The following is a 14788-nucleotide window of genomic DNA, read 5'->3' as shown; positions in this document are numbered from 1 at the left end:
TGTCCGGCCGGAGCGACGATTCAAAAACATGAAAACCCATTATAAACGAGGCATTCGTTGCATCCAGTGTAGTAGTAGTTTCGCTTTCACAACGAATCACAGATTCATATAAACTCTTACCTCTAATTGAATCGCGATTTGTTTAGCATCTCAACCGATTTGAATCGTCACATATTTGAATCGATTTGCTCGTGGTTCGTGGTTAATCGTTACATCCCTATATGCAACCAAATTAATCATTATATAAAATACTTTTTTTTTTTTGGCTACATGATGTTAAAATATTTGAGGCTTTAATAGCAAGCATGTACACAGTTAAAGTGTGATTTGACGCTGTTATTAAGATTGTAACTATCTTCATTGTCTTTTGTTTTTCTGTTTATAGGCAAATTCCAAGTTGTAATTCAGAAACTCTAGGATGGACTAAATGAGCTCTAAACACAAAGTTTCTTCAATTAAAACGTTGTGAATGTGAATTACATGGACCTAGATTCTAAATGTTTACAACATTCTATTTTATATAATCCTGTTTGCAGTTTCAAGCATTTCTGCGAAACAGATCCCATACATTTCACTTTTCTTTTTTTTCTTTTTTCTCCATACCACATAAATTCAAAATCTTGACCTGTTTGGAAATATTCTGAATGCCGTATTCTACCTCAGCTCCACTTATTACAGACTAAATTGCTGTCACAGATAATCATGGAAACGTATTTTCATAAATATGACATTTCGTAAACATTTGAATATTTCATAAACTCGTAACTTCACTTAACATGTTTTTGTCCACTTTTTTATACTCCTTCGGCTGGATAAGACATTTTAAAATTTAAGATGCATTCTTTTCTACAGCTTTATTGTAAAAGTCAATTATTTATGTATATTTGGGACAGTTGATATCTGTAGTTATCTCAACCCAATTAACTAAAGCCATAATTTAGTGTTGACACTTAATTTATTGTTTGGAAAAAAACAAACACACACATAAAAATAAATAAATAAAATAAAATATTGAAAATTATATGGAGAAAATGTATGGATTCTGGAAAAACAGCTTTTATTGTTGTTGTTGTTTAAAAATATGTTTATGGTTTGGGTTGGTTAAATAGAGGCATATGTTTTAACTGGTCGAGTTTTCAAGGGGAAAAGAAAAAAAAAATCAATCAATTCACCAGAAGAGGGCAACCTTTGTCAGTCAGACATATGACATCTACAGTAAAAGCTCAAAGAATAATATTCTGTCATACAACTTTGATTTGAATGATCTTGTACAAGCTTCTAGCACTTAAGTTAGTCTGAAAACTCGTGTACTTTATGCTGGTACTTTAGTTTAGTTAGGTACTCAAGCTTTGTTTTAATAGCTGGTAGAGTTTTTCTGTGAACTGTGCTTGTTTGTTGTTGACTGCATAATTCTGGAGGAATTTATCATTATTCAATAAATGAAGGATTTAAAAAAATGTAAATTTGTAATACATTTATTTGTGTTACTAATGCAATCAATGCAATATAACAATGAAAATGCATACATTTATCTGACATAATATGTTACATGTATTTTGTTTCCTAGCACTAAAACGTTTGGGAACTTTTTTTTTTCTTTTCTTTTTTTTTAATGAGAGTGATTGATGCTTCTGTCCACAAATGTAGTATTTAAATAAAAATAATATATATATTTTTAACTCCAGCATACTTAAAAATAACATCGCATAAACTTTACTAGAAGTAATTATGAATAAAAAAATCTAATAATTTTAGCAGTTTAAATGATCTCTAAATTTAAAATCAGTATTTATCTCCCTTTAATTCTACATAAATAAATATATGAGTAAATAAATAAATATTTGTGTCACCAATACAAGTACATACTCAAAATGCAGTTACTGCAGTGTAACTAGATAGAACGACAGATAGATAGATAGATATACAGATGATAGATAGATAGATATACAGATGATAGATAGATAGATAGATGATAGATAGATAGATAGATATACAGATGATAGATAGATAGATAGATAGACAGATATACAGATATAGAGATGATAGATAGATATACAGATGATAGATAGATAGACAGATAGATAGATAGATATAAAGATGATATATAGATAGATAGATAGATAGACAGATATAGAGATGATAGATAGATAGATAGATAGATGATAGATAGACAGATGATAGATATATAGATAGATAGATAGATAGATGATAGATAGATAGATAGATAGATAGACAGATATACAGATAGATGATAGATAGATGATACATAGATAGATAGATAGATATAAAGATGATATATAGATAGATAGACAGATATAGAGATGATAGATAGATAGATGATACATAGATAGATAGATAGATATAAAGATGATATATAGATAGATAGACAGATATAGAGATGATAGATAGATATATAGATAGATAGATGATAGATAGATAGATAGATAGATAGACAGATATACAGATATAGAGATGATAGATAGATAGATAGATAGATGATAGATGGATAGATAGATAGATAGATAGATAGACAGATATACAGATGATAGATTGATAGATAGATATACAGATGATAGATAGATAGGTAGACAGATAGACAGATATAGAGATGATAGATAGATAGATAGATATACAGATGATAGATAGATAGATAGATAGATAGATAGATAGATGATAGATGGATAGATCGATCGATAGATAGATAGATAGATAGATAGATAGATAGATGATAGATAGATAGATGATAGATGGATAGATAGATAGACATCTTGTATCTACCAGTGTAGTATTTTTTATTTTATTTCGCAGCAATCACAGAAACCTTTCCAGATCTAATATTGTATTAGAAAAACATTTCTAAAAATCTTAGCACAGTTTAATATGATTTATGAACGGTTTAAATATCCTATATATTTATTTGAGAGAACACATCTCTATACAGCAATTGGAAATCAAACATTAACAGTGAATCCACCATTAAAACAAAGAATCTAGATGACACACATTTACATTCTTCACATGATGCCGAATCATCAAAGAAAAAAAATGCTTTGTTGCGTTAATTATGTTGCATAATTATTGCATATGTCAATATGTCAGCAACACAAAACACAGCTAATGCTCTTTTTCTGTTTATAAATGGCAGACTGTTATTTTGTAGCTTGTTTGCATTTTTCTCTCGTTTGCTGTCAGATGTAGTGTGTAAGGTCATGCGCTCTTCTCCTCTGGATTATACGTCCCAAAAGCCTGCTTCTGCCGCTAGAAGAAACAAACAAAAAGTGTCAGGCTTAAATGGAAGGCCCACATAAAGAAGTTTAGCAAGGCTTCCCCAGTGAGAGGCCATTCATGAGCTCTCTTTTGTGCGGCAGTTTTCCTTTGCTGCTGGTGGAGGTAAATAAACGGCCAGCTGTCTCACTTCTCCTGCGCTGTCATGAAAGGGACAAGAGAGTCTGCAGCTGAGTCTAACTGAGGCCAACTTCAAACACCTTCTGTCCCACAGAACATTCGAGAACACATCCTACACGTACACATTTCTCCTCACTGTCTCCCTGTTCGCCTGCATGGCTTTTGGCCCAACTGGCAGTTTGGTGGTGTTTTAGACCAGACTTGCCTTGTGCAATGCTGCTGCATTATATTTTGTGTTTATTAGGATACACTGTTATTTTAAAGATTAAAACAAAGATTATTGGAGTATGTTTTACAGGAAAACTTCAATTCAATTTCATGTTTAATTCAGTGTGCTAATTGTTGATTTTACTAGCAATTTCTGAGTGAAAATACAGAAATCTCTACACCATTTTGTCAGTGTATTTGTGTCATCTCTTTCAGAAGTTTAATATATATTGCTGATTTTGGCTAACTCACGATCTTCATTCTTTTTCAGGTGTGGGTGAGTGTTGATTCTAAAAATAATAAATGATCATTTATGAACTTGTATTTTGCATTAAGAAAATGAAGCATATTTAAAGACCATTAAGATATTTTGCATTGTTTTACATTATTTTCATGATAATTAAGCCCATTTTCTCCCAAAATACTCATCACTTAAATGTAGCCCAAAAAATAGTTTAAATCATAAAGTATATTATCATATAAAGTTTAATTCAATGTGGAAACACATGATGACTTTCAATACTGTACTACAGCAAATGTTTTTTTTTTTGTTTATTACAAAAATAGTTATAAAATAAAATACATCTAAAAAACTAATGAAAAACAGGATGACTTTTAATATTGTATTACAGTGAGGAGAGTGTTTTTTTTTATTAAACTGCTTGGCTAAAAAAATTAATTAATAAAAAAAATTTAATATTTAAAAAATCTAAAAGGAAAAAATACTATATGGAAAAACAGGATGAGTGAATGTATTATTATTATTATTTTAATAAAGGTTATTGGCTAAAAATAGTTTTACAATTTTAAAAAGTAATTAAATGTTATAAAGCTATATATTGTATACATACAATATTATTACAAATAATACTGTACAAATACGATATATAAAATAATATATAATAACATCTTTCTTTCTTTCTTTCTTAATGCATGAATGAATGAATGAATTAATTTGGTCATGTATTTTAAGGGTGTTTGTATTGTTATTGTCTCATGGAAGACAGATTCCTCTGTTAGCGATGAACCCATCTGCCAGATGCATGTCAAACTGCTTTGAAATGCCTACTGAAATAGCTGTTATTCATTTCTTTGGCTAACTTGTATTAATATCTCACAGAGGAGCATATAAATGATAAACTGCACCGGGACAATACAGCCCAGCCACTCCTCTCTGCATCCCGTGTGTTTGTGTCCCTCCCTCGTTTGTCCTCGTCTGTGCTCCTCGAGTGCTGCGGGGGATTAATGGAGCCGCAGCTGCTCCATCAATGCAGACGGAGGAACACAAAATCCCAGCATAACACTCCTCTGCTTTAAGTGTGATGCCTTCACAAGCCTGCTCATTAAACCCTGTTTAGTGTACTGTGCTGGAATTGAGGAACGGTGTAAGATCAGCCATAGTGTCAGTCAGGTTTAAGGTTATGTAATGAGGTGGTATATTTTGCTTTGTAAAGATTTATACAGATATACACAACCAGTTAAACGTCTGGATGGATCTACTCTTTTTTTTTTATTACTTGTTGTTGATGATGATATTTAAAATAGTAGCAAATTATTATTAAATTAACACATGTAGCAACCAAAAATCGAATAAAATCTTAAATGTAATTAAAATGTAAAAAGTTTTTCAAAGTATGATGATATTGGTGTTCCAATGCTGGAAAAAATTAAATAAAATAAATACATATTGTACACACTGTACAAATTTAGCACTTCTTGCCTGTGGGAAAAAAATACAAATAAAAAATAATGCATTTAAATATTTACAAAATTTAAATAATGTTAACAAATAGCATTTTAAATATTTTATAGAACTAAAATAACATATTGTGAAATTATCTAAACAAAAAATAAAATAAAATAAACATTGTACACACGGTGTACAAATTTAGCACTTATTGTCTTTGAAAAAAATTACAAATAAAAAAATAATACATTTAAATATTTAAAACATTTAAATAATGTTAAAAACAACATTTTAAATATTTTATAGAACTACAATAAAATAGTTATTCACATGGGAATGCTCACTCATATTCATAAAAACCTGTCCACCTAGACACATTCAAATGTGTCCAAACCTTAGATAGTATACATATTAAAAATGTTTATTGTGCAGTTCAAAGGCACTTGTGTAGCTGTATTTTACTAGAACGAATGAGCATCTTTCATAAAATAAAATAAAATACATTTCAATGTGTCCAAAGTTTTGCCAGAGTGCATGTTACAAATATTTATTGTTCACTTCAAAAGCACCTCTGTAGCGATACTTTACTAGACCAGCTGAGCTTCTTTATGAAGTTAGACCATCAGAGCACTGTTTAACATCTTGATTGACAGGAAAAATGGGTAACAACCTTCCCCCTTTTGCCTTCTACATAAATTGCCAAGATGTTCAGCAGGACAAATCCCAGACGTGGGCCTGGGGTTGAGGGGTGGGTGGGGGGAAAATGCTTTTAAAAGTGGCAAACAATAACTTTTAATTTGCCACTCTTATTTCAAAAGGGAACCAGGCAGCAGTCTCTTTGTGAAAGAGAGAGAAAGTGGGCCACAATGCCGGGATATCTGTGGAGTCTTTCTTTTTACTATGCTGAAAGGATTGCGCTTTTAAAAAGAAATAGAAAAAACTAAAGACCTGTACCTAATCACTTCCCCTGGTAATTCATCGGCTTGATTAAAAGAGGGGGACAGAGAGCGTAAAGGGATATCAAGAGGATTTGAGAGTTGCTTTGGGGGCAGGAAAGACGCTGCTACCTGAAGTCTGAGTGCCTGAGTTCATTATGTACAAGGTTTGAGGCGGAATGTTTACTGCATTGGTTCAGCATTTAATAGGATTCATACTTTTTTCAGAATTCAATATAATGGACCTCTAAATATTTTTATGCAAATCAAACAGGTTTACAGTCTGCTCAATGTGTTGTACTGTGGTATGCCTTGCATTGTCTACACTGATTTACCTTCGGTAAACAAAACAAGTGTTTCCTAGCAACGACAACTGCGCTAAACACTGAGACAAGAAATAAATACACTTACAAGTTGCTTTTAACTTCTGCTGATTGACTGCTTCTCACAAAGACTATGCTACTTTTGCTGGCGCTTGAATACACTTTCCTGTTTATCACAACAAATGGCCAAGCAAAGCGCACGACACTGACAAGGTACGCCATACAGTACGAGACCAAACGCCATTTCAGCACATTATTAAATTATTAATATTATTTATTATTTATGTGTTATAATTATTAACACATTATTACATTATTAAATGTAGTGAACAACTAACATGCTATAAACTGTCTAATATTAAAGGAACAGTTCACCCAAAAATTATATTTTGCTGAACATGTACTCACTGTCAAGTCATCCAAGATGTAGATGAGTTTGTTTCCACATCGAAACAGATTTGGATAATTTTAGCATTACAACACTTGCTCACCACTGGATCCTCTGCAGTGAATGGGTGCCATCAGAATGAGAGTCCAAACAGCTGGGGGAAAAAAACTAAAACATCACAATGATCCACAAGTAATCCACATGACTCCAGTCTATCAATGAATGCATTGTGAAGTGAAAAGTTGCATGTTTGTAATAAAAAATGCATCATGAAGACATCTTAACTTTAAAGCATCTCGTCCTTCTAAAATCTTAAACCACAATAACGCTTCATTGTAAAAGAGTCAAGACCATCCCATGTTGTCCTCTCACTTCACCATTTACTGTTTTTAGAACCACTTTGGACTGTTTTCACTTGTAAACAGTGCTTTATCTGTGCATATTTCTCTCCTAATTCAGATGAGATCATTTTTTCCCCCTGAAGAAAGCAATATTATGGATAGATGACAATATTATATTTTAGCCGAAAGATAAAGTTTGAAGTTAAAACTATGGATTTTTCCATTACAAACACTTAGCTTTTTACTTCACAAGACATTCATTGATGGACTGGAGTTGTGTGGGTTACTTGTGGATTATTGTGGTGTTTTTATCAGCTGTTTGGACTCTCATTCTGACGGCACCCATTCACTGCAGAGGATCCATTGGTGAGTGAGCAAGTGATGTAATGATAAATCTCTCCAAATGTAATCCAAACTCATTCACATCTTGGATCACCGTTCAGCACCTGTACAATTTGACAATATTCCTTTGCATAATTTTTAATCAATACACAACTTTTTTCAGCAATTTTACAACTTTTTAAGCTGCTGGAGCTGAATTTTAGACAGTTCAACAAGTTCTGCTCACACGTGACCTCTAAAAAATAAAATAAAATTTACAGAAAAGGCTGTATGTAAAAAAAAACACCTTATGTTGAGCTGTCAGGATTATGCAGAATTAAAGATCACTAATTATATTCAAGAAAGCAGATCACTGCTCGTTAGAACACATATATCTGAACTTCTTTCATTTCCTTTAAAAGTGATAGTGTAACTATCGAAAACACAAAACTGAAAATTGTGTCATTTACTCACCCTTGACACACCATGTCATTCCAAACCTATATGACCATGAAATTTTGTTCTGTGGAACTCACAAACACACACACACACACACACACACACACACACACACAAGTGAGATTAGAAAGAGATTAGATTTTGGCAACCAACTAGTTTCAGGTCAAATTGACTTTCATAGTATGGATAAAAAGAATACTATGGAAGTTAATGCAAACAGAAACTATTTGGATATAAACATTCTTCAAAATCACTTATTTTGTGTTCCACGGAAAACTTCAAGTCATACAGATTTGGATTGACATTGAAAATGATGACAGAATTCTCATTTTTGGGTGAACTATCAATTTGAGATACAGTACATTAGTAATAAGTCAAATTAGCTAGAATTTTGCCCGTTTATCTTTGCCTTTTTGCAAGTTTATATACAAAAATAGTATAAAATAGTATTTTTTTGTATAAGACAGTCCCATCAGCACAAGGCCTCATTCTCTACTTTGAAGTGTTTACTATAGACTACTTACATTTTATTGCATATGCGAAATGAGAAAATGATTTGAATAAAATTAACTTTGCTCAGTCTACATACTGTCATCATGTTTCCTGCTAACTACAAAATGTCAAGTATTTTCAGTGGTGCACAATGTTCAGTAGAAGTGCATGACCCTCATATTAAAGGAAAGCTAGTTACTCTTGCTTATCCTTCACTGTTTACCTAATGAAATGCTGTGTCAGCAGTAATCTGTTCATTGACAGTCACTCAACCTTCTCAGCTGATTCACTCTATGTCACACTACTGGGTCCAATGGGATCCCTTCTTAAGAAAAAAATTAAAAAGATAAAATAAAGGAATGTCCCCTTTGTCCATTTCCACCCCATATATGCCCCCCACTTCTTCTGCCCCGTCATCCCATTTGGCTTCTCCATGGTGATGGGACATTTGTGCATTTGTGCAGTGATGGACGGTCTGATAGACGTCCTTTTGCCTCGCTGACTCTTCCATGAATAGTAAAGTTCAGCATTGCGCTGAACCTTTTGTCCAAGGTCTCACTACGTTCCTCTGGTTCTAATTGAATCAACAGGATTGCTGTTACGAAGAGCATCGAGGCAAGGGGGTCTCTCAGAGGGCAAAGGACGGGTCAGGACCTCTGATCCCAGCACAGTACCTGCTGGGCATGGCCAACTAGTGTCAAACTTTGGGCACTGGGATGAATTAGCACTGTGTTTGTAACGAGTCCCATCTGGAGCTCAGAGCTGGAACATTGTAAAGGAGACTTCTTATTTCATCTGTTATAGGAAACTCTTCCTACAAGCTGTACGCTCACGCATGACAGATGATAAGAGAGCGTTCTTGACTTTAATCAGACAATTTAAAGAGTCACATGGAAAAGAAAGTGCTTGTACATGCCAATGTGTTGATCCTCCAAGAGTGGACTGAACTTTATGCACTGTTGCCAATAAATGGGCAGTCATATACATTTAAAACAGAAAAGGTGTGTTTATATAGCTGAGTTTGATTCACTAAAAAGAACTTCGGCTACTCATAAGAGTCATTTGTTCGAGAAATCAGACTACACTGGTAGTGTGTTATGTTTTTGATTCACTAAAAAGAACCGACTTATAATATTCATCCGCCCAGGAATCAGTACCATCTCATAAGAGTAATTCGTTATGAAACACGACTACTTTGGTAGTGCTGTATGATTTTGATTCACTAAAAAGAACCGACTCAAAATATTAATTCGTCTGGGAATCATAACCAACTCATAAGAGTCATTTGTTCGCGAATCAGACTACATTAGTAGTGCTATATGTTTTTGATTCACTAAAAAGAACCGAGTCATAATACTAATTCATTTGGGAATCATAAGCAACTCAAAAGAGTCATTTGTTCGCAAATCAGACTACATTAGTAGTGCTGTATGTTTTTGATTCACTAAAAAGAACCGACTCATAATATTAATTCGTCTGGGAATCATAACCAACTCATAAGAGTCATTTGTTCGCGAATCAGACTATATGATGTATGTTTCTGAATCACTAAAAAGAACCGACTCATAATATTAATTAGTCTGGGAATCATAACCAACTCAAAAGAGTCATTTGTTCGCAATTCAGACTACATTAGTAGTGCTGTATGTTTTTGATTCACTAAAAAGAACCGACTCATAATATTAATTCGTCTGGGAATCATAACCAACTCATAAGAGTCATTTGTTAGTGAATCAGACTACATTAATAGTGCTGTATGTCTTTTTATTCACTAAAAAGAACTGACGTAAGAGTTATTTGTTCGGGAATTAGACTACATTGGTCGCACTGTAAGTTTTTGATTCATTAAAACGAGCCGACTTACAATATTCATTCGTATTAGAACCAACTCATACGAGTCATTCGTTCGGGAATCAGACTACATTAGTAGTATGTTTTTTTTATTCACTAAAGAGAACAGACTTATAAGAGTCATTTGGTTGGGCATCGGACTACATTGCACTCTATGTTTTTGAATCACTAAAAAGAACCAACTCACAATATTCATTGGTCCGGGAATCAGAACCAACTCATAAGAGTCATTCGTTTGGGATTCAGACTACATTGGTGACACTGTATATTTTCGATTTACTAAAAAAGAATCAACTCATAAGATTCATTTGTTCAGGAATCAGAACCGAATCACAAGAGTCATTCATTCGTGAATCTGACTACATTGGTTGAACTGTGTGTTTTTGATTCACTAAAAATAACTGACTCATAAGAGTCATTTGTCGTCATTAACTGTATACAAAATATACATCTGGGGGTTTAATTACTAACATGATAAAAATGAATTTTTCAAAAATAAATTTCACCATTTGCTTGATTTACAAAAGCCATTCATGAAAAGTAATGGGAAACTCAATGTTGGGAGCAAACCATATGCCTGTGGGATATGAGCCTTATTATCTCAACAAGTATCAACCCTGAAGCTCATATGTCCATAGGAGGGGCAAAGAAACTTCAGACTTTCGTCCAGAGTGTTGACGTCCTCCCCCAGTCGCCCCTCAGGAGTTGCAAATCAGACAGATATCTTGATTATTTGTCAAGAGCCTTCAAAAAGGAATAAACAACAGGCCTGGAGGACAGGCCTGGATAATGTAGGCCTGGTTTGTATTCAGGGGTCGTTTAAACGCAGTCATGCTGAGGGGGGCAGGAGCGGTGGGGGTGGGGACGGGTCATTTTTTATGCTGTTCCAGAGCAAGTCAAAGAGCAATTTAATATTGCAACTAAAACAGAGTGGACAGTGACAAAGATCACAATGGGACAAAGCTTTGAATATTATTTATTTTCATACCGTCCAGACTATATTAAATAAGGGTTCACTTGCAGCGAAGATAAACATGGTTTGTGAGGACTAGAACAAGAAACTATCAAAATGAATTTAGAAAACACTGTAACCAAACACAACTAGTCTGTAACTTACACTTCTGCTGTTGTTTATGCCTTCATTGCATTCAACATCATTGTTAGTTTACCCATTCAGCCTATTGTGCATTTGTTAGACCTATTTAAGCGTTTGATTTTGGTTGACATTTTTATGAAAAACAACGTTGGCACTGTATTGATATCAAATGTAAGGACACCGCCATGGAATAAAAATGACTAAAAAAGGTCATTGCAACTTTTAATCACACAATTTGGACTTTGTTTCTTGCAATTCTGAAAAAAAAAAGAATCATTAAAAAAGAAAGATTTGTGAGATATAAACTCATCAATTCTGAATATATCTCACAATTCTGAGTTTATATCTCACAATTCTGAATATATCTCACAATTCTGAGTTTATATCCCGCAATTCTGAGTTTATATCTTGCCATTCTAAGTTTATATCTCACAATTCTGGGTTTATATCTTGCAATTCTAAGTTTATATCTCACAATTATGACTATATCTCATAATTCTGACTATATCTTGCAATTTTGAGTTTATATCTCACAATTCTGAGTTTGTATTTCATAATTCTGACTATATCTTGCAATTCTAAGTTTATACCTCACAATTCTGGGGTTATATCTCATAATTCTGACTATATCTTGCAATTCTGAGTTTATATCTCAATTCTGAGTTTATATATCTCAATTCTGACTATATCTGGCAATTCTGAGTTTATATCTTGCAATTTTAAGTTTATATCTCACAATTCTGGGTTTATATCTCATAATTCTGACTATATTTTGCAATTCTGAGTTTATATATCACAATTCTGACTATATCTCATAATTCTGACTATATCTTGCAATTTTGAGTTTATATCTCACAATTCTGTTTATATTTCATAATTCTGACTATATCCTGCAATTCTGAGTTTATATCTCAATTCTGAGTTTATATATTGCAATTCTGACTATATCTCGCAATTCTGAGTTTATATCTTGCAAATTCTGAGTTTATATCTCACAATTCTGAGTTTTTATCTCACAATTCTGAGTTTTTATCTCACAATTCTGAGTTTATATCTCGTAATTTTGACTATATCGTACTATTCTAACTTTTTTCTGAATTCTGACTTTACATCTTGCATTTTATCGATACAGAATTTAAAATAAAAAAAGTAATTGCAACTTTTTATCTCATAACTCAGATTTTTCTTCTCAGAACTTCAAGAACAAAAGACGTAAACGTTGCAATTACCTTTATAATAATAATAATATAAATAATAATAATACAATTCTCAAATCCCATGGTGGATACAAACGTCCATATTAATGAAAATTCTGAAGCAAAACCAAAAAGCAGAACTTAGTACAACTCTTAGATTAATGCTATATATAGCAAGTTATTTCATGCACCTGATCATAAATGTACATTACACAACCTTAAAAAAAAAAAAATCATCTGGATTGTTTATATCAGAAAAAAGTATTATTAATGCACACTACACAGTGAACAAGTTCACCTCTTTTTTGGTGAGTAGTATTGATTAATGCATACACAACAGTGTTGCTCGCTCTCTTGAGGCTTGACCCAGAGGGTGCTCAGTAGTTAAAGCCTGTCCTTTCTGAGCGAGAGAGATCTCTTCTGGAAGAGTGCAATGTTCTCTTTGTTCCTCGTGTGGAAAAACACAATGTAGGTGCTCAGGCATGCACTGGGAGGCAGATCTCCAGGGCTGCCCCGAATCTCATTAGAGGACTTTCCAAAGTTTATTATGATTGGACGGCCTTGTGAAAAGAAAGCAAGGGCCCTAAGAGTGCAGGGTAAGCCTGAGGCTGTGTGTATGTGTGTGTGAGGGAACAGAATTAGTCCCATTCCCATACAGGAAGCAGATGTTTTGCTGTGGCCAAGTAACTCTGGGAAATCCACCGAGACAGGTCTTAAATGTCGTAACTCTTCATTAACTCAATGCAGCGTAAATGGGATTCTGTACACGGGGCCAATCTAGTTTCTCTTCCCCGTTCCAAATAGATGCATATAAGTGCACTTTTCCGTGCTTTTGAGTACCTTTAAAGGGGCGCTCATAAAGGCGACCAGCAGGGGGAGGATTTGAAAACAAATCTGCTCATTGCGTAGCGAGATTGGGCCCTCGGCAGGGAGCGAGCCACAGCGCAGGGCACAATACACATGAAGAGACTTCCTGTGGGGTGAGGGATGAAAAATAAGAAACTAACCTGAGAAATAAAGATGAAAAGCTGGCTTGGCAATGGGGAAGTGGTTCTTTGGTGCAGCTGACTTGTCCCGCATGGGTTTAAGCTCATAGATTAACATCACAGATGCTTGAGAGTATGAAGCTGAACATCAAATTTAGATTATCTGCAGGATTCTGACTATAGAGGGGGTTCGGGGTAAGTTGAGCCACCCGTGTATATAAGAAAATATACTCATATTTTGATATGTGTAGGTATACTGAGCGTCATATCTACATGTCTGCGGTTACTTTATTTTAGGAACAAAATCTAGGAAATATTATATTCATTTATTTTATTTCATTACATTTTATTATTAACTATTGGTAATTTTTTTTATAATAATAATCATATATAATACAATTTTAATTTCAGTATCATTTGAAAATATATATAAATTAAAATCATTCCCGTTGTGTACTATATGTGTGTGTGTGTGTGTGTGTGTGTGTGTGTGTGTGCGTGTGTGTTCTCAATGGAAATTACAATAATATTGAATATTTTCTGCATTTTTCTTCTTACTTTCATATATAATTCATATATAATTAGGCAATTCGCTTGAATCCTTACCCGAAAAACATACAGTGACATACAGTGATATTATCCTTCCTTCAGTAAACACATAAACAACAGTTTTCTCTTTCTGAAGAACAGTTTTGCTTTGACAACAGTGATAATTCAATAGCTATGTTGTATATGCAACTCTGAACAGACAAATAGAGTTAAAATGCTGCAACTCATCCACAAAGGCCTGACAGTTAAGAGCGTCTGCTATTATTTAGCAACATACCTGCTACCACGATCACTGCATGTGTATGTTTGGTAAAGGGTTGCCTTTCTCTTAGGTTCACTTCTTTTCTGTAGCGTAACTGGACACCTTTTTCCCTCCAGGACTGTTTTTTTTTCTTCTTCAGTAAACTAGCCCCTATCTGCTGCACAAATGCTCTCACTGTGACGATCACACACTCTTTTACAAACATGCACGTATTCAATTAATACAATACAAATACTTATAGAAAGTGTGGATATATTTTATGCTTACACTTATGCATACAATTTCTGATA

At 33.6% G+C, this 14788-nt stretch overlaps 1 protein-coding gene across 3 annotated transcripts in view; it reads left to right on the top strand.

Annotated features, from left to right (window-relative positions):
• LOC107758819 (trafficking protein particle complex subunit 6B-like) overlaps positions 1–1437 on the top strand; it is a 4324-nt gene extending 2887 nt beyond the window's left edge. For all 3 annotated transcript variants that reach the window (XM_016576664.1, XM_016576651.1, XM_016576658.1), the window contains exon 7: positions 386–1437. In XM_016576664.1, the coding sequence (XP_016432150.1) occupies positions 386–417 (32 nt within the window). In that variant the 3' untranslated portion in view covers positions 418–1437. The remainder of the gene's footprint in view (positions 1–385) is intronic.
• Positions 1438–14788: the final 13351 nt, after the last annotated feature.

Source organism: Sinocyclocheilus rhinocerous, unplaced genomic scaffold (assembly GCF_001515625.1).
Source record: "Sinocyclocheilus rhinocerous isolate Xijiao unplaced genomic scaffold, SAMN03320098_v1.1 scaffold1393, whole genome shotgun sequence".
Lineage (NCBI taxonomy): Eukaryota > Metazoa > Chordata > Actinopteri > Cypriniformes > Cyprinidae > Sinocyclocheilus > Sinocyclocheilus rhinocerous.
The sequence above is the reverse complement of the archived record's forward strand: the minus strand, read 5'-3'. Positions and strand labels throughout refer to the sequence as shown.